Below are 21,779 nucleotides of genomic sequence, written 5' to 3'. Positions count from 1 at the left end.
GAGTCCATGGACTAAACAGAGTGATTATGGTAATGTAGTAAACACCCAAAGATTTCAAGACTAAAAGTGGTGAAAGGAGTAGCCTACAATAAGGAAAAACTCTAGGTAAAAATACACTTCATCTAGTCCTTGGCCTTTATTCTAATCTGACTTTGGTGCCAGTCGTGTTGTTCTTTACATTACCATCTCTGGTAATCACACACTATATCACAATAAATTAAACGTTTGTTTGTCACCTGCACAGCATACAGAACGTGTAAGCGATACGGTGAAATCATTACTTAAATAGTGGAGTCTTTTGTTAAGATATTTAGCTAGCTAAACTATGAACCATAATCCAATCTCATAATTCCACGCATGCACCATGCATGAATCTGCCGGTAGCTAAAGCTAACCAACTACAGTAGGTTCAATGTTACTGTAGCTACCTAGCTAACATTAGGCTATATCTAGCAATGCAAATGGCTTTCTGAGACACAAATAATATTACTACACAGATTATGCACGTAACATTAGCTAGTGAGCCAGTCAGCTAACGTTAGCTAGCTATTAGTACAGAGACAGGTGTTTTTTACAACAGCATCCTGTGTTTTCTTTTCGACTATCTCCGCACTTGTAAATCATTTCTCTGCTTCCACCGATTTCAAAACTGGGTCAACTTCAGTGACAACACTGTTGATCACCGTTTCTTTTGCTGATGGTGATGGGGGAAGACTCGACAATGTCTGGTTCAATGAAAATATTTTTACAAAAAATGAAAAAAAAAACTTCAAATACCTTACCTGTGAAGTCGTGACATGCGACATTTGCCTAGCTTCTTGAAAAGGGTCATATATTAAGGTACACTATAAATAAACAAGTATGTGGATACCTCTTCAAATTAGTGGATTTGGCTATTTCAGCCACACCTGTTGCTGACAGGGGTATAGAATCGAACACACAGCCATGCCATATCCATAGACAAACCCTGGCAGTAAAATGGCCTTACTAAAGAGCTCAGTTACTTTCAAAGTGGCACCGTCATAGGATGCCACCTTTCCAATAAGACATCAATTTGTTGCACTGCTCTAGCTGCCCTGGTCAATTGTAAGTGCTGTTATTGTTAAGTGAAAAAGTCTAGGAATAACAACGGCTCAGCCGCAAAGTGGTAGGCCACACAAGCTCACAGAAGACCGAAGAGACCACCGAGTGCTAAAGCATGTAAAAATAGTCTTTCCTCGGTTGCAACCCTCACTACGGAGTTCCAAACTGCCTCTGCAAGCAACTTTAGCACAATAACTGTTTGTTGGAAGCTTCATGAAATGAGTTTCCATAGAAGAGCACCATGTGCAATGCCAAATGTCGGCTGGAGTGGTGTATAGCTTGACGCAATTGGACTCTGGAGCAGTGGGAATGCGTTCTCTGGAGAGGTAAATCATCAGTAGGAAACAAATTTCGATAAACAATTCGTCAAAGTAACCCGTAATGGCTCTCCTCTGAAAGTGACGTGCAGCATATGCCTAGCTTCTTGAAACAGGTCAAATATGTTGTTAGCTTATACTTAAAATACCTATCCAGGCATTGTAAGGTATGAGGAGGAATGTGCCCCTGATCTGAATTGTCATAAGACCAATTAGGCTGTGTTTACACAAGGAAACCAATTCTGATATTGTTTTTCACTAACTGGTCATTTGAAAAAGATTTGATGTGATTGGTCAAAATACCAAATAGTGAAAGAGTCAGACCAAAAGCCAGAGTCAGAGGGATCAGCCAATGCATTATACCAGAGACAGAAGAGAAAGCAAAACACTCTACTCCCAAATGTTTTCTATTTGGGTGGGGCCACTCTGGTGACACTAAATACCCTAGAGTCAACTGTTCCCTCTCTCTTGTTAGCATGCCAGAGATTGAGGAACCATGAACTTACAGACAGGAACCTTGACAATTTATTTCAATGGAAAATGGACTGAGTATCTTATCTATCCACCATCTTTGATTATATTTCTGAGCAAATTTTCCAGCAGTGTTTAGCTGCTTGGCTTTATACCTGTTTAAACTATACACAATCCTGCACAGTAGGTGGCGGTATGTACCAATAAGTTCACGGAAGCAGAAATTGACTACTTTAAAATGGAGGGGGGGTGGGGGGGGAGTATTTAATGCTTTGTCCCTGATGTAAAGTGAAAGTAAATAGGATAGACGACACATTCACAGGTAGGAACGTTCCTTGTAATGGAATTTCATATTATCAACATAAATTAATACTAAAACAGCATACTTTTTTAGAACTTTATCATGGTATTCTAATACTTATGCAGTAAATGAGTACATTTCCTAAAAAAATATATCAAAAAATGCCTTCCTCTGTACTTAGGGGAAAAGTTGCCTTAATCCCAACCATTATAATAAATGTCAGATGTTTTTTTGTTCGGTGTTATATCTTGTAGTAGTTTTCCTGTCATGGAATATGCAGTTTGGGTTTTCTACAATGCCTGAAAGTGCTAAATTCATTGTGGCAATGCACCGCTTATTGTTGTATGTGGATGAATATAATTGCTTTCAAGTGAATTTGTTTGGGGCTGAACAGTTCTTAAGTGTATACATTTACCAAGAATTATATTTCCTCATGTTTATAAAAGATGGTGTCATTTCTCAGGAACCTAATTGCTTAATGTTGGTTTGTTCCCATTCTTGATGTGTCACCCTGTACTTTTACAGTATGTTGTTAAACCTGTTCTAGAGATCATCTGATATGGTCTTAGAAACCAAGGGCATTAAAGGGACATTTCACCTTAGCTCTGCCATTCTACAGTATATATTCATTACTTTAATAACAACAGTTTGTTTTGTCATAAACCACAAGTCCTCACCAAGAGTTGAACAAAATTATATCATTGATAAGCATCCGTCTGGAAAGCTTTTGCATATACACTACCGGTCATTCAAGGGATTTTCTTTCTTTTTACTATTTTCTAGATTGTAGAATTTTAGTGAAGGCATCGAAAGGTTGGTCAAAGGGTTGCTATTTGAAGAATCTCAAATATAAAATGTATTTGTTAAACACTTTTTTGGTTACTACATGATTCCATATGTGTTATTTCATAGTGTTGATGGCTTCACTGTTACTTTATGATGTAGAAAATAGTCCAAATAAAGAAAAGCCCTTGAAGGAGTAGGTGTTTTTGACCGGTAGAGTACTGTGTGTCAAATATCTTGAGTTCAAACATTGCATTCAAGACAAAAGGTCTGATGATAAAGCTGCAATCGGTAAAATAGTGAAAGACTCAACCTGACATACAGACATACCCTCTCAGACAGCCAGGCAGACATCTCGTGAAGCATATATTTTTTGCAAAAGTGTACCAGACTGATGCTTTTCAGGTGATACCACACTGGTCACCTTCGACATCTAGCAATGAATCAGCTGATAGGAACAATGGCTCTATCGAACACGGACAACCATATCTAAAATACACACAAATGTATCGTGTGATCGCTATAACAGAGGCCTTGCAGAACAGGACTGCTTTTACCTTATAAATGTTGTCCACGCAGTCAATATACCGGATGTGGTCATTCGGTGCGTCCTGTTGGCCAATTATGTGTGAAACATATCTGTGACCTGGAAGTGTTAAATGTTAAGTTGAAATGTTCCTTTAAAGACATTTTTCATCTCACTCATTGACAAACTGATACATTTTTTTGTGAACACAAGCATAAGCGTTTTGATAATTTTGTAAATGATGCGATATTTGGGGTTTGGGTCAAGATTCACATGGCCTGACAAACAAATGTATCTATTTTCAGATATGGCTTCCTCCCTGAATGAAAGCCAATTCCAGTGCTCCATCTGTCTAGAGTTGTTCACTGACCCAGTTTCCACTCCATGTGGCCACAACTTCTGTAAGAATTGTATCGGAGGGTATTGGGATATCAGTGACCTGTGCCAGTGTCCTTTGTGTAAGGAGACATTTTACAGAAGGCCTGAGCTTCGAATCAACACGTCGTTCAGAGAAGTTGTTGATCATTTTAGGAATATGAGAGTTAATGAAGGGTGCATTGCTGCAACTGGAGAAGTGGCCTGTGACATCTGCTCTGGGAGGAAGCTCAAGGCCCTGAAGTCCTGCCTGGTGTGTCTGACCTCTTACTGTGAGATTCACCTGGAGCCTCATCAGAGAGTGGTGAATCTGAAGAGACACAAGCTGATTGACCCTGCGGAGAACCTGGAGGACAGGATGTGCAAGAAGCATGATAGGCTGCTGGAGCTGTTCTGTAGGAGCGACCAGACATGTGTGTGTCAGTTTTGTGCTGAGACAGACCACAAACATCACCACACTGTGCCACTACAAACAGAATCGCAACTAAAGATGGTACCTTTTCCTAACGACGTTAACATTTTCCTTTTAACACTAAATATACAAACCTCTTTATTTTCTTCTTTTTTTTACCTTAATTTAACTAGGCAAGTCAGTTAAGAACATATTCTTATTTTCAATGACGGCCTTAAGAACAGTGGGTTAACTGCCTGTTCAGGGGCTGAACGACACACTTGCCAGCTCGAGAGTTTTGAACTTGCAACCTTCCGGTTGCTAGTCCACCACTCTAACCACTAGGCTTAGGGGCTAGATCAGCTTTACTATTGCAGATTGTGGGTTCTATCAATGTTAATGTCTGCATCATATCCAATCGCCCATATAGTTCTCATTTTTTAAATATAATTTTCCTTCTTCATTACTTTCCCATAACCCAATCACCCCTCCCCTAATTGGAGTAAACTAACGGACAACAATGCTACACTGAACAAAAATATGAACGCAACATCAAAAGTGTTGGTCCCATGCATCATGAGCTGAAATAAAAATAAATAAATAAAATTGCAGAATTGTTCCATGCGCACAAAAAGCTTATTTCTCTTAAGTTTTGTGCACAAATTTGTTTGCATCCCTGTTAGACAGCATTTCTCCATTGCCAAAATAATCCATCCACGTGACAGGTTTGCCATATCAAGAATATTAAACAGCATGATTGTTACACAGGTGCACCCTGTGCTGGGGACAAATGGCCACTTTAAAATGTGCAGTTTTGTCACACAACACAATGCCACAGATGTCTCAAGTTGAGGGAGCGTTCAATTGGCAAAAATGCTAGCCAAGGACCCACATGTCCAGCTTCTTCACCTGCAGGACTTTCTGGTTGGGGGCGGGTACTGAGGAGTGTTTCTGTCTGAAATAAAAACTATTTTTATGGGGAAAAACTCATTATGATTGGCTTGGCCTGGCTCCTAAGTGGGTGGGCCCTCCAAGGCCCTGCTGCTCCCCTGCTCAGTCATGTGAAATCCATAGATTAGGGCCTAATGAATTAATTTAAATTGACTGATTTCCATATTTGAACTGTAACTACAGATGAAGTCGGAAGTTTACATACACTTAGGTTGGAGTCAGTAAAACTAACTTTTCAACCACTCCACAAATTTCTTGCTAAACCTCTTAAGAATCAGTGTCCCGCTTAGCGGGACAACTTCCGGTGGAACTGAAGGGCGCGCAAATCAAATATTATGGATTTTAAACATTTAGGTGCATATAAGTGTCCTATATCGGCTGAAAACTTGTTGTTGTTAATCTAACTGCTCTCTCCGATTTACAGTAGCTATTACAGTGAAAACATGCCATGCGATTGTTTGAGGACGGCGCCCCACATCAAAATATTTTTTACACCAGCACAGGTTTTATACATTCACATATAAAGATTAAATATCCACATACTTTTTGAAAATCTTCAAATTTGTCATCCAAAAGGGTCCTAGCTTTAACATGTGGTGACGTTTTGTTAGATAAAATCCTTATTTATATCCCAAAAGGTCTGTTTAGTTGGCGACAGCGATTAGAGTAATCCACTTGTTCAACTTGCAGAGAAAGGATTCCAAAAATCTACCCCTAAACTTTGTTTCAACAAGTCAAAATATGATTCTAGGAAGTTAAAGCTTGGTTGTAAATGTTTCTTCCCAATGAACAATGACTTCCATACTTCCAAGGTTGTGGCAAAATGTCTTAAGGACAACAAAGTCAAGGTATTGGAGTGGCCATCACAAAGCCCTGACCTCAATCACATAGAACATTTGTGGGCAGAACTGAAAAAGCATGTGCAAGAAATTTCACATTCTTAAAATAAAGTGGTGATCCTAACATACCTAAAACAGGGAATTTTTACTTGGATTAAATGTCAGGAATTGTGAAAAACTGAGTTTAAATGTATTTGGCTAAGGTGTATGTCAACTTCCAACTTCAACTGTAAATGCTACCTTTCCATTTTAACAGAGTGCATAGTAGTGTTGGATTTAGTAATCGAGTACTGAAAGAAATAGAAGTGACAGTTTAAGATATTATACATTTTTATCTAAACATTTGTGAGGTACAGGTGTACATTTCTTTATATGAAGTCATAGAAACTAAAATTATTTAGCAAAAGTTTACATTTTTTAAATTTTTTATTGATAGTTCACTCAAATTGCAAAATTACGTATTGGTTTCCTTACCCCGTAAGCAGTCTATGAACAAGGTACAAGGCACAAATCCCAAGTCATGGTACCTATATTAGCATGTTTCACACAACATTTTAAACATGGGAAGCATACTCAGGACTGGCATCATGAGGTGGCATGTGTGTACGTAAACTTCCGACTTCATCTGTCAGTAAAATGTTTGAAATTGTTTCATGTTGCAATTGCATTTTTGTTCAGTGTAATATATACACTGTACATTTTACAATAGTTATCTTTTTCAGTTCCCTTCAACCCCTCCCATCCATCTCTGAAAACCATCCAATTAGAACTTCTACTTGCATATATTTGTGCTGAACCTTTCTATTCACTATTCACCCAGCAGTGCTATTTGCAGAGTTGGCTCTATATCAAATGCCATTTTTCAGCCATTTCTAAACCTGCGACCCAAAACAAGCTACATAGCACTTATGGTTTGGTCAACTAATCCAGCAGGTCTGTCTTTTGTTTAGTTACCACGGCGACTGCTGTAGCTATCTAGTAGCATTAGTAACTACTTTAGTGTATGTTGAACACATTTCTAGTGGCAAATGTGTTCAATTATAGCCATGGTATAAAAGGGATATTCAATTAGGTATCTATGAGATATCTAGAAAATAATGCAACTTCGTGTAATGTCAGTTCCACTCCGCTAGCATGTCGTGGAACACACCTTCCATGTATTTCATTACTTTCCATGGAACGTATATTGATTATCCCTTACGTATTGATTATCCCTTACGTGGAACGTATATTGTTGATTATCCCTTACATAAGGTTATCTTATCCCAAGAAACTGCCCTACACCAGCTACGTTTTGGGAATAAATGAAGGAGTGTAGCCCAGGGGTACTCAACTCTTACCCTCTGAGGTCCAGCGCCTGCTGGTTTTCTATTCTACCTGATAGTTATTGCATACACCTGGTGTCCCAGCTCTAAATCAGTCCCTGATTAGTGGATCAATGGGAAAAAAATGCAGTGGAACTGGGTTTGAGGTCCAGCGTTGAGTTTGAAGGATGTAGCCTCGTGTTGTCCACAGGCTCTTATTCGGAGGTCAAAGGCGGATGTGCAGCAGATGATCCAAGACCGGCAGCTGAAGGTGGAGGAGATCAACGCTTCAGTGAAGTTAAGTAGAGTGAGTCCTTAGATTAACAGTCCCCCCAGGATTCTGCAGGGATTTTTTGTGATGCTTGAATTTGCTGCAGCTATTCTGACATTTTGCCTGACAATATGCCAAAATGTTTTCTAATTTGACACGAATGCACTGATGTGGAAAAGGTTTGTTGACATGGGGCATGATTGAACCATATGTCGTACATGTGCAGTGATTGGTTGAAATTGCGAGCCATCTTTTTGTACTGTGGTAATAGGTCAGTTTTATGCTACAATATTGCGATGATTTAAAATGTTTGTTGTGGAAATAGCCTTAACATATGCCGGGGATAGTTTTGTCAAAATGCATATCGCAGAATCCAGGAGGGACTGATTCAAGAATTCAGCATGTCAAGGTATTCAGCATTATTTGTTGTTGCAGCGCTGATGCGTTTCCAATCATAAATGTAATTTTTCAAGATGTCTTATGCTGGACAATTTATCTACATGTATAACTAAACCACATTGGGTGTTAGTCTAAATCTACTGTCGATGTCTATGATGTAATCAATGTCAATTCCTATCAGGACAATGCAGAGAGTGAAATAGCGGACAGTGTTGAAGTCTTCACTGCACTGATGCGATCTATTGAGTCAAGCCAGGCTGAACTCATAGAGGTGATTGAGGAGAAGCAGAAATCAGCAGAAAGGCAGGCAGAAGGGCTCATCAATGACCTGGAGCAGGAAATCACTGAGCTACAGAGGAGAAGTACTGAGCTGGAGCAGCTCTCACACACTGAGGACCATCTCGACCTTCTACAGGTCAGTGGAAGTACTTAAAAAAATGTAAACTCATCTTGTTCATTCCTTATGCTGGAAACCCGAAAGAAAAAGCTATGTATTTCAGGCCTGTGAGATGTTTTGACAGTAACATTTTACCTTCCTTTTAACAGAGCTTTTACAAGCAAACTACCCTTCCAAAATCTAAAAGCTGGACTAATGTTGCTGTTTATCATCAAGTCAACTTCTTGGGCTGTGTTCGAAATACAGTGCTTCAAGTGAAAGACTCCACCGAAGACCAAATAAGAAAGCTGTCAGCTATCGGTACGTTTGAATCACAGGGTATTTAAATGTTACAGGGTTTTTAAATGTTTTGCCTTAAAACACAGGTGTCAAACTAATTACACAGAGGGCAGGGTCTGCAGGTTTTCACTCCTCCGTTGTAGTTGATAGAAGTAAGGTCACTGATTTAGTAAGGAACTCTCCTCACCTGGTTTCTAGGTCTTAATTGAAAGGAAAAAACTAAAACCGTCAGACACTAGGCCGTCCATGGATTGCGTTTGACACCCCTGGCTTAAAATACACTTTTTTTCTGTATTTTGTTCATTAGTCCACTGTTAATACAATCCAAAAAATGGTGCATGTCAGCAGTCGAGTGTAAGTTTTCATAACATGCCAGTCATAAATCTGTGATATACATGTTCTCTTGGTTTAACAACAAATAAGGACAGTCAGGACATTAAAATGTCCCTCTCATTGTACCAGTTAACCGCTAATTGGGCTTGTTTTTCCACAGAACTGAAAGAGATGCAGAAATATGCAGGTACAGAACATAATTTAAGTAATGTAATTTCAGTGCAGAGAATAGCATGTGATGTTTCACTTTTCTACATTAATGTAGTGGACGTGACGATGGACCCCAACACTGCAGGCCCATGGCTTATCCTCTCTAATGATGGAAAACAAGTGAGAAAATCGCCAAGGAAATTGAAGGTCCCAGATAATCCTGAGAGATTCACTGAGGATGTCTGTATCCTGGCCAAACAAGGGTACAACTATGGGAAACATTATTGGGAAGTTGGGTTACAGGAGAAATCAAACTGGGTTATAGGAGTAGCTTGCGAGACAGTGCCTAGGAAGGAATTAATTTCATCTGAGCCTGAGAAAGGGTTATGGACTCTGTGTCACAGGGATGGCAAGGAATATCTGGCGTGCACAAAAATTCCACGCCTTATTTTACCTTTTCCCCGACCCCAGAAAGTCGGTGTCTTCCTGGATTATAAGGAAGGCCAAGTGTCATTCTTTGATGTTGATGCAAAGTCTCACCTATTCACTTTCACAGGGTGCAAATTCTCAGAGAAAATCTTTCCCATATTTGATCCTTGTCGTACTGCAGAAATAAATGAAGACCTTCCTCTTATGATTACTATAGTGCAGGTAAATTAGTGACAGAACACTCCATGCATAGTGTAGCTCCAGCTACAATGTACTGTATATGCTTCAACCGTAGATAAATTAGATGGGCACAGTCAAATGTTCCCATCTTTCCTTTCACTCTCATTTGGAATAGAGGCATCTACGCAATGGGGGACATGGGACGTGGACTCATTTCAACTATAGTTTACTTTGGGGGTCTGAAACTTTTATATATATTGTAATACATTTTGCAAATATCTTGATTATATTTACCTTCCTTATTGTGACAAAATTAAATGTAATCCTAATTATTCTAATATCCATTTTTGAAATGTACGGTTTATCAAATGGAAATACTGTATTTCAAATCAAACTTTATTTGCCACATGCACCGAATACAAAAGATGTAGACTTCACCATGAAATGCTGACTTACAAGCCCTTAACCAACAGTGCAGTTCAAGAAGAACAAAATATTTACCAAGTAGGCTAAAATAAAAAGTAACACAAAAAGAATAACGATTTTTATTTGTACCGGTGTGCATAGTATCTACTGTTGAAATCGGAAGTTTACATACACTTAGGTTGGAGTCATTAAAACTAATTTTTCAACCACTCCACACAAATGTCTTGTTAACAAACTATAGTTTTGGCTAGTTGGTTAGGACTTCTACTTTGTGTATGACAAGTAATTTTTCCATCAATTGTTTACAGACAGATTATTTCACTGTATCACAATTCCAGTGGGTCAGACGTTTATATACACTAAGTTGACAATTATGTCATTGCTTTAGAAGCTTCTGATAGGCTAATTGACTTCATTTGAGTCAATTGGAGGTGTACCTGTGGATGTATTTCAAGGCCTACCTTCAAACTCAGTGCCTCTTTGCTTGACATCATGGGAAAATCAAAAGAAATCAGCCAAGATCTCAGGAAAAAAAAACTGTAGACCCCCACAAGTCTGGTTCATCCTTGGGAGCAATTTCCAAACGCCTGACGGTACCACGTTTATCTGTACAAACAATAGTACGCAAGTGTAAACACCATGGGACCACGCAGCTGTCATACAGCTCAGGAAGGAGACGCGTTCTGTCTCCTAGAGATGAATGTACTTTGGTGCGAAAAGTGCAAATCAATCCCAGAAAAACAGCAAAGGATCTTGTGAAGATACTGGAGGAAACAGGTACAAAAATATCTCTATCCACAGTAAAACGAGTCCTATATTGACATAACCTGAAAGGCCGCTCAGCAAGGAAGAAGCAACTGCTCCAAAAAAGCCAGACTATGTTTTGCAACTGCACATGGGGACAAAGATCGTATTTTTTGGATACATTTCCTCTCGTCTGATGAAACAAAAATAGAACTGTTTGGCAATGATGAAAATTTGTGGGCCGATCTGAAAAAGCGTGTGCGAGCAAGGAGGCCTACAAACCTGACTCAGTTACACCAGCTCTGTTAGGAGTAATGGGCCAAAATTCACCCAATTTATTGTGGGAAGCTTGTGGAAGGCTACCCGAAACGTTTGACCCAAGTTAAACAATTTAAAGGCAATGCTACCAAATACTAATTGAGTGAATGTAAACTTCTGACCCACTGGGAATGTGATGAAAGAAATAAAAGCTATAATAAATCATTTTCTACTATTATTCTGACATTTCACATTCTTAAAATTAAGTGGTGATCCTAACTGTCATAAGACAGGAAAAGTTTACTAGGATTAAATGTCAGGAATTGTATAAAACGTTAAATGAGTTTAAATGTGTTTGGCTAAGGTGTATGTTAACTTCCGACTTCAACTGTATGTGTCATTTTTTTAATACATTTGCAACAATGTCTAAACCTGTTTTCACATGGTCATAATGCGGTGTTTTGTGTAGGTTGAGGATTTGTATTTTATTTCATCCATTTTAGAATAAGTCTAATGTAACAAAATGTGGAAAAAGTCAAAGGGTCTGAATATTTTCTTAGGTAATCCGCAAATGCAAGCATGGATAGAACTCAAGAATTTACAAATATTTGCAATAGGCTTATTCTAATCATTCTCATGTGCTAACGTATCTATACATCCATGCTTTGGTGAAACTTGAACTCCTGTAGATCTGAAATTCTTAAGTCAGGACAATTATTTTCCTGCAAAGATTTTTTTTTACTAGTCGATAAATTACGTGCCCCGCAAACGTTAATTATTTGGCAATCATAATTTACTCGAAAAGCACAATTACCATCATAAATTTGTCGCAATAAATAAAGTTCGACATCAAATCCACCAATCACTTTTCGGGCGATCTTTAGAACGTTTTTCTTATAAATGCTGATTCCATTATACCTGTCGCAACGACTTTTTTTGCGACTTTGCTTTTGTCAAATAAACCTGGGTAACCTGCCTAGTGACATTGCCACTTTGTCAGCTAAGATGGATAAGTGTGTTTTTCCAACAAAGTAAATAGGTACCCTAGTGAAATTCTTGTAAATTATATGGTATGAATGCATCTATGTTTCAATATTAAGCCACTTTTGTCCATAGCTACGGGAAGTAGTGGTGCAGAGAGCATCCCCTGATGAATCAAAATTAATAAAAGAAATATACAAAAATAAAAAATCCAAAATAATAGTGCACTCTGTCTTTATTAGAACGGAGACAAATATACAAAGGGGCGGATCCTGGTTAACCTTATGCAAATTTAGTCCAGGCCTCCCAAAGTGGTGCAGCGGTCTACAGCACTGCATCGCAGTACTAGCTGCGTCACTACAGATCCTGGTTCGATACCGGGCTGTGTTGCTGCCAGCCGCGACCCGGAGACCCATGAGGTGGCACAAAATTGGTCCAGCATCGTCCGGGTTAGGGGAGGGTTTGGCCGGCCGGCCGGGATGTCCTTGTTCCATCGCGCTCTAGAGACTCCTGTGGCGGGCAACAGGAGCACATGCACGCTGACACAGTTGCCAGGTGTACGGTGTTTCCTCCGACACATTGGTGCTGCTGGCTTCCGGGGTAAGCAAGCATTGTGTCAAGAAGCAGTGCGGCTTGGCGGGGTCGTGTTTCGGAGGACGCACGGCTCTTGACCTTTGCCTCTCCCGAGTCCGAATGGGAGTCAAGACTAACTACCAATTGGATATCACAAAATTGGGGAGAAAGAGGTAAAAAAAAAATAAAGAAATTCATTATCCAGCCATTTTAACTGAGAAAACATTTAGCAATTGAAGAGAATACGCCATTTAATTAGGAGTGGGATGTAATAAATTGTCAGACTCAGAACGTGACATCAAAACCAGTCCAATAATGTTATTAAACAGTAACACATACCAGTGTTTTAAAGTAGAAATAAACAATAATTAGGAATCCTTAAATCCCCAATTACCATGTGAAGTTTCACAACCTTGAAAAGTTTTTTTTTTAAAAGGTGTAAGTATTTAACCAGTTCAATAAAATGTATGAATGTCAGAACTAACATATTGAACAGTAACTCATTAACCTTTTATTTTATTGTGTGTGTGTGTGTGTGTGTGTGTGTGTGGTGGTGGTGGGGGGGGGGGGGGGGGCTACAGTGGGAAAGCTGGGGGTGTTTCTTCAGTTTGATAAGTTTATTGAAGTGTCATGACTGTCCTGATCAGGTCGGGTTACAGGAGACCACAACCCTACAAATTAACTCTCACCCCCAACAGAGGAGGAGTAATCTAGGGGTCTGAAGATGTGGGGGGTTTATGACCCCTCACGCCCATGGTAAATCTTAGGCCACAGACAACATTCCTTTGTCCTCTCACTATGGAGAACCAGCCTCAGAACATTAAACATGCAATAAAGGGACTTTGGAATAATGGTTTCTGTCAGCCACAATGGTGGTCATGACGATAGATGGAATATGGAAATGTATGCCATTTTTGTTTTGTTATTAAAAGGTTAATAGATGATGTTATTACGAAAACATTGTAACTGTAAGAGAGTTTTCCTAGGATATACTTGATGTTTATACATTGTACGTTGTGTGGAAGATGTCCAAATCAAAGAGAATGTTTTGGTATAGATGAAATGTGAAGTTAGTTGTCTAAAATTGGATTTGAGTACAATCTAGACCTTGCCTCTTAACTTGGTACGCCCAGAGAATTGCCCGAAAGGTGGTTACGCCCACTTCTGACCCGAGGGTATAAGACCTGTGAGTTAGAATGAACAGATCAGACTAAGTGACCAGAGCTGCAGCCGAGGTCAAAAAAGTAAACGAACCCAAAAATACAAAAATCTTTTTCTACCCATGCTACTGATGAGTAGCTGTTTCTAAGTGGGTGAATTCAAGCCGGACCACCTAACCTCCACTCTCCATCGAATCGTGTTATCTACATGGTTTCATTCCTACGCTGTGAGCTCTGAGCTACAGAGCTGTCTGTCCTCAGTAGACCCCTATCAGAGCAAGAGCGAGGAATCGGACCACTAAACCAAAAGGACACTGACATCGTGAGGACAACCAGAGAGTTGCGCAGGAGAAGTGCGTCATTGAGAAGCCTAAACGACCCACGCGGAGCTTCACATCTGAGACCTCCAACACATAATTACATCATTATATTCTGACCCATAAGAGCGGCAGTTTGGGGCAAGGCTAGGGTTAAAATAAGCATGTGGCTGGAGTGTGTCAGCAGTTCCTGCAAGAGGAAGGCACATTGAGCACATCTTCGACATCATGTCTCGCTCCATCCACCAACGCCACGTTGCACCACAGACTGTCCAGGAGTTGGCGGATGCTTTAGTCCAGGTCTGGGTCTGGGAGGAGATCCCTCAGGAGACCATCGGCCACCTCATCAGGAGCAAGCCCAGGCGTTGTAGGGAGGTCATACAGGCACGTGGAGGCCACACACACTACTGAGCCTAATTTTGATTTGTTTTTAAGGACATTACATCAAAGTTGGATCAGCCTGTAGTGTGCTTTTCCACTTTAATTTTGAGTGTGACTCCAAATCCAGACCTCCATGGGTTGATAAATTTGATTTCCATTGATAGTTTTTGTGTGATTTTGTTGTCAGCACATTCAACTATGTAAAGAAAAAAGTATTTAATGAGAATATTTAATTCATTCAGATCTAGGATGTGTTGTTTTAGTGTTCCCTTTATTTTTTTGAGCAGTGTAGATTGTGCCCCCTCCCTTGCATTGACACATTGAGTGAATTCAGATTATCAAAAATAACCGCAAGGTCGGCAACCTGTGCGAGCCATTCCTAACAATCCAAATGTTCGGCCAGAGAAACGCAGCAATCTCCGTTCAAAGCTCATAAAAGCGATCCAACAAGCCAGCGGACCTCTGCATAATAAAGCACCTGCTGCACCTGCTGGTGCTCCCTCCCCATATCCCTGCAGAAGGCCTGGAGACACCTGCTGGTGCACCCTCCCCATATCCCTGCAGGCCTGGAGACACCTGCTGGTGCTCCCTCCCCATATCCCTGCAGAAGGCCTGGAAACACCTGCTGGTGCTCCCTCCCCATATCCCTGCAGAAGGCCTGGAGACACCTGCTGGTGCTCCCTCCCCATATCCCTGCAGAAGGCCTGGAGACACCTGCTGGTGCTCCCTCCCCATATCCCTGCAGAAGGCCTGGAGACACCTGCTGGTGCTCCCTCCCCATATCCCTGCAGAAGGCCTGGAAACACCTGCTGGTGCTCCCTCCCCATATCCCTGCATAAGGCCTGGAGACACCTGCTGGTGCTCCCTCCCCATATCCCTGCAGAAGGCCTGGAGACACCTGCTGGTGCTCCCTCCCCATATCCCTGCAGAAGGCATGGAAACACCTGCTGGTGCTCCCTCCCCATATCCCTGCAGAAGGCATGGAAACACCTGCTGGTGCTCCCTCCCCATATCCCTGCAGAAGGCCTGGAGACACCTGCTGGTGCTCCCTCCCCATATCCCTGCAGAAGGCATGGAAACACCTGCTGGTGCTCCCTCCCCATATCCCTGCAGAAGGCATGGAAACACCTGCTGGTGCTCCCTCCCCATATCCCTGCAGAAGGCCTAGAGACATCTGCTGGTGCTCCCTCCCCATATCCCTGCAGAAGGCATGTAAACACCTGATTTTCGTGGAAGTCTTTTAGATAAAGTTGACACACTTGATCACATCCTGGAGAGTGGCGTGGAACTCACACCATGTCCTTTGCTACCAGTGACTCCATGAGTAGGAAGCAGTGGTTCCATGTCGCATGATCTGCTTTACTACCCTGGAGTGCTTTCCCGTCATGGTAGCTGCCCCATCAGTGGTCACACCCATCCCAGGCCAGCCCCACGAAGCCCAGGTACATATCCATTGTGTTAAAGACAGCCTCTGCATTGTTGGTGGTGGGGAAATCACCACTAAAAAGGAACTGCTCCGCAAAGTTATTATCCCAGACGTGTCTGATATAGACCATTAGAATTGCATGGTTAGCCACATCTGGGGATTCATCAAGCTGCAGTGCGTAATGGCCATTTGCACTAACGCGCTCTGATGTCTGGCGTGTTGTGTCCTCAGACATGTCCTGTATTCTCCTCCTCACGGTGTCATTTGGATAGGGGCATGGTTTTAAGTTTGTTGGCGGCTGACTCTCCCAAGATTTCACTGCACATATCAACCACAGCAGGGATTGTGAGATCCTCTGTGCTGGTGTGTTTTTTGTTGGTATTGTACTTATCTTGTGGCCCATCGCATTGCTATGATGAGCGAAGTGCCTTTTCTTGTTCCATCGATACGTTCTTCAATTAATCTTGTGAGGTCTCCAGATATTGACATTACATTTTTTTAAGTCAGTGGTGTTATTTTTGTGGCATGGACGCTTGTTGTTCAGATGCCTTTCATGCTTGTTGGCGGCTGACTCTCCCAAGATTTAGCTTAGCTAAAAGCTTGTTGCATAGGACGTATTTTACGAAGTCGGGGTGGTATTTTCTCTTCTTGACAGGGACCGGGCTGTTGTTCTTAACATTGGAAGCAGCAGCAGATGAAGAGGGGGCTGCACATTTAAGAACGTGTCCATGATTTTACTCTGACAGCTAGCCTACATGATTTAAATGACAGCTAACTATCCAGGTGTACAATGCCTTCAGAACACATTTGCATAGTTAGCTGTCAACCAAGCTAGCTGTCAGAAGAAGATCTGTATTATCTGATTGGATGTGGCACATTTAAAACTGAACAATGTTGCAGAATGTAATTTCATTGGATCAGTGTGTGTGTGTGTGGTGAGAGGGTGGGGTGTTATTGTATTGGTCAGTGCGCGTGTGTAGCGCAAAAACCTTGAGACCGAACATAGCCAGCCATTTCACCACTGCGGGTGCACTGCCAGCAACAATATGAGGTACGACAGCGGTTACCTTTCAAAATAATGTTGTTTTAAATTCAAATATGTTCTTGCACAAGTCCTGTGACTCCTTAAAATCCTCCCAGTTGAGAATCACTGGTCTAATTGACAAAACAACAACAACCAAAGATACATACGTTTAGCTTTCTTAATGAACCAGAAAAGCTATACATATTTCTGGTTGTTCATTAAAGTGAATTGGCTAACTAATTGATCCTACCTCTGCATTTAATTAACAATGTATTGTAGGCTGCATTTCATAACAATACAGTTTAATATAGGTAAAATGATTAAAATGACAAAATAATTGTTGAGCTTGTTATCCAAATCAAATGTTATTGGACACACACATATTGGTTGCGTTCCAAACTGACTACATTGCAGATGTCGCATTGCATCAACCAATTGTTGCATGCCAAGTCATCTACTGTGGTTGTCAGATTTATATATCATAGCTTAGCTGATATGTTCACCTATCAAGTTGTTGTGAGATCTGGCAGGCTTCTGTAATGTAGTCAGCCTGGAACACAGCCATTTCTATTTATGACACTACATCAAAACTATTTTGTTTTAGGCTAAACATAAATTACTGACTGGATTTCATCCCAGATCATGGACTGGTTTGTCAAAATCTTCATGGCCCTGAAGCATGTCCATGACCTACCTGGGCCTTCTTCACAGAGACCTGAGACCACAGGTACACACTGGTCTGCTCGGTGGTTCTCAACCCTCTCCTCAGGAACCCCCAGATGTTCAATGTTTATGATCTACTCCAAAGATAGGAAACCTAAATTATTTAGTCATCAAATCATCAAGCTGTTGATTAGATGAATCAGGTGTGCTAGTTCAGGGTTACAACAACATTTTAAATGACTCTCCGAGGAGAGCTTTGAGAACCACTAATTAAATGATGAATTGATTTAACCCTGAAAGTGGCAACATACAGTATTTTTAGCATAAAAGTACCAACTGGTGTAATTTTTTACCCCAAATTGGTAATGATTGCAAAAAGACAATGTTTTTCAAGCATTGAAGTGTTGAGTGGTTCAGGACTGGTTCTGACTCACATTTTGGTGTACAGTACAAATCACTCTGAACGTCTTATAGTTTCAGCAAGCCCTGTCTGTCTGCTCTCCGCTCCCACTCTCTAAGCGGAGCTGATTTGAAGTGTCAGGATTCATATCCCACATTTGCATAGGGAGTGACAAGTCACATTTTATGGCCTATCCAAAAAAACAATAGATTTGCTCTTCCTCTGAGCGACTGTAAGATGGCATGAAAGGTAACAGTCCAGAAAATCCAACAGTTGTGGTTTGATCTCGCTGTTTTATCCTTGATAAGGTTTAAAGGGGCAGTTAGTGGTTGAAACAGTAACACAACATACTCCCCACCACTGTTTCGGTAAAAAGCTGAGGGATTGTGCTGGAGAAATGTAATCACTCTCAAACTGATAGACAAAGTTATGGATGAAAGGACTAACTATCCATGATATCAACATTTTATAGTTTTAACCATGTTTTAAGGGTATACAGTGTTTGTTTACATTTACGTTGTTGACAAACATTGGACTAAAACAAGCTTGTATTTTGGGTTCTGATCAGGTATTGTTGAACTAGGCTTAATTGGTTGCATGAGCAGACACGGATTCATTAAGTTGTCCAAAAATGGATACAGATTAACTGATTTACCATGGCACTGCATTTTGCTCCTCATTAATGTATAATTAAGAAGAAAGGCAACACCGCCACAGTGATAAAGCAAAGAGAAAAAGCGTGGCAAAGTATTGCAGACCGCCTGAATGCGTAAGTAGTGCACAATTACACACTCACCGCTCCGCTGAAACATCACAATTACAATTCAAATATTTAATTCACATCTCCAAAAATGCAGTTGTACTGTAATTATGAAACGGTTAATTTTTTTTATTGAAATGCACTGCAGATATGAGTGAAATTGTGTATGTGTGTGTGTGTGTGTGTGTGTGTGTGTAGATTAAACATGAACGGGCCAAAACGGACATGGCAGCAGGTCAAAATCAAATACAAGAACATTCTGCAGAATGGTATGGTCCCTGACTAATATTTAACAAAGCACAAGCATATATTGTACCCAGAAGGTGCCTGCTCACACATTGTCTGTACTGTTTTAGCAGTGAAAAAGAATACCCACAGACAAGGCACGGGTGGTGGGTCACCAAAGGCTGACCTTACCCCAGCAGAGGACATGGCCTTGGAGCTAAATAAAGGCAGGCCCGTCTTAGAGGGGATCCCTGGGGGGAAAGAGACGAGCATAGGTTCCTCCCAAGATGCCACCCGCTTCATTCAAGGTATGTCCTTCCATCTCTACATGGGATACAACCACATTCATATTGAATCAATTTGGACTGTCTGACTTTGGTTTACCTATTGCCTTGCAGTGTCTGGCAGCACTGTGTTCCTGTTAGAGCCACCAGCACAAGCACCAGACGATGCTGATCCAGTGAGTACTCCATCAAAGGCATACTGTAGGCCTGGCATGTCTTGTCTACTAGCTTCAATATGAATCCGATTAAATGTGATAGGGTGAAGGCCCCAGTGCAGCAGCAACAGCACATGATGGAGACGATGATGAGGAGGAGACCATCTCTCTGGATTCCAGATGTGAAAGTACTATTTACTCTACAATGGTGAGGAGTCCTCATCAAAATCAAAAAATCTAATTTCTTTTACAGGACCCAGATGCTATACAGTGGGAAAACCAGCCTGGCAACATAGTGCGTATTAATAAAAGTTTCCAGCTGCGCTAATTGTATTGTGTTCACAGAGCTCACAAGCTATCAGAAAGTTGTATGGCAACCACCTCCGGTGCCAAATAGAACTGGCAGACATAGACATTCAGTACAAGAAGAAAAAGATGGAAAATCTTGCACTGGAGTTCGAAATAAAAAAGAGGACAATTAGGAAACTGGACCTTGAAATAAAAAAACTTGAGAGGGAGGTGAGATATGCCTTCAATGTGTATGCTAACTGTAACACAAATGTATTAATCATTATTTTTCTTTCCTCCCCCAGCTCCAAGAAGATGACACAGCTCAAAATAAAAATTAGGTATATTCTCGTAAAGTCAAGTGAGCCATGACATATGAGCTCTTATTGTGAGCACACAGGACGGTGGCATCTTTCTAAGGTTTTTTTTATTTTCCCAGCAATCAGTACAACCAAGTCATCGTTATAAGGCATCGCCCTCTTTTGCCCACCCCCCCCAGCACCAGGTGTGGCCACTAGCCTATATGAAGGCCCAAAATTGTGTGTTCCTTTCTGCTCTGACAATGGCATGCCCATTCGTGCGAGATGTGGTGGATGAAGAAGCACTTGTGCTGAGGAGAGCCTTCAGGTGAGAAAGGGTCTTCAGGGACCGGTTGGACCCACTGGCCTTCCCTGATGACCATCTATATGAAAGATACAGGTTTTCTGCAGATGGCATCAGGTATCTATGCAGACTACTGGGTCCCAGGATTAAGCACCGCACTGCACGGAGCCATGCACTGAGTGTGGAGCAAATGGTTTGTGTGGCCTTGCGCTTTTTTGCTAGTGGAGCCTTCCTGTACTCAGTGGGGGATGCAGAACAGCTGAACAAGGCCACAATTTGCCGCACAATAAGGAGTGTGTGTCTGGCTATCAAAGCATTAGCAGATTCTCCTTCCCTGGCCACAGAAGACTCTGTGACATCAAAGAGGAGTTCTATAGGATTGCAGGTAAGAGGATCTACAAATTACAGGACAACTGTTAACACATAGTAGGATACTCATTACTTTGTGTGACAGGTTTCCCCAATGTCATTGGTGCAGTGGACTGCACACACATAAGGATAAAAGCCCCCTCAGGTGCCCATGAGGCCGATTTTGTGAATAGGAAATCCTTTCACAGCATTAATGTTCAGGTGAACATAACTTTTTGATATTGTCCATTGACGAACACTCTGCATTGCCAGTGATGTGCATTGATTGGTGTAATATTCCTCATCTTATGATTTCAGATGGTCTGCAATGCTGACTGTGTGATCAGCAATGTTGTGGCAAAATGGCCTGGCTCAGTCCATGACTCCAGAATCTTTCGGGCCTCTGAAATCTATCAGTGCCTATCACAAGGTAAGCCACACAACCCCTATTTATAACCATCATGGCTGTGTCAAGAATATCACTGTGTTTATGAGGTAGTAATGATGAGATTTTGTGTTGACAGGTGAATTCTCTGGTGTGTTGCTGGGAGACAGGGGGTATGGCTGCCAGCCTTTTCTCCTGACACCTTTCACAGACCCCCAGGAAGCACAGCAGGCCTACAACCATGCCCATGCCAGGACCAGGGCCAGAGTTGAAATGACCTTTGGCCTCCTGAAGGCACGCTTTCACTGCCTTCACAAATTAAGGGTCAGCCCTGTTAGGGCATGTGATATTACTGTGGCTTGTGCTGTCCTTCACAATGTGGCCTGCCTGAGGAAGGAGAGGGCCCCCAGAGTGCCACCAGCCATGGACTTCAATAAAGGAACATAATGTTACACATTGTGTTTTTATATTCATATGGAATGTGTATTTGTTTATATGACAGAGTACTAGGGCCACACTGAAGAAAAAGGATAAAGTCATAAATTTATGAGGCTGGTTCTTTCTGCAGAAAAGCTACATATTGTTTTTACAGTTTTGAT

The 21,779-nt window shown here is 41.3% G+C and overlaps 1 protein-coding gene and 1 long non-coding RNA gene across 2 annotated transcripts; both read left to right on the top strand.

The window, feature by feature from the left end:
* The first annotated feature begins 2,180 nt into the window (after window positions 1–2,180).
* Window positions 2,181–13,268, top strand: LOC139415954 (E3 ubiquitin-protein ligase TRIM39-like). Its single transcript, XM_071164146.1, has 7 exons — window positions 2,181–2,193; window positions 3,787–4,349; window positions 7,553–7,648; window positions 8,193–8,426; window positions 8,558–8,708; window positions 9,181–9,207; window positions 9,286–13,268. Exons 2-7 carry the CDS (start codon window positions 3,789–3,791, stop codon window positions 9,828–9,830), a joined length of 1,614 nt encoding a protein of 537 aa, XP_071020247.1. The 5' UTR covers window positions 2,181–2,193; window positions 3,787–3,788; the 3' UTR covers window positions 9,831–13,268.
* A 5,553-nt stretch (window positions 13,269–18,821) lies between these two features.
* LOC139417107 (uncharacterized) lies at window positions 18,822–19,397 on the top strand. Its single transcript, XR_011635158.1, has 3 exons — window positions 18,822–18,901; window positions 19,091–19,161; window positions 19,249–19,397. It is a non-coding gene; the product is annotated as an uncharacterized lncRNA (long non-coding RNA).
* Window positions 19,398–21,779: the final 2,382 nt, after the last annotated feature.

This window comes from Oncorhynchus clarkii, chromosome 9 (assembly GCF_045791955.1).
Source record: "Oncorhynchus clarkii lewisi isolate Uvic-CL-2024 chromosome 9, UVic_Ocla_1.0, whole genome shotgun sequence".
Taxonomy (NCBI): Eukaryota; Metazoa; Chordata; class Actinopteri; order Salmoniformes; family Salmonidae; genus Oncorhynchus; species Oncorhynchus clarkii.
This window is presented reverse-complemented; position numbering and strand designations above follow the sequence as displayed.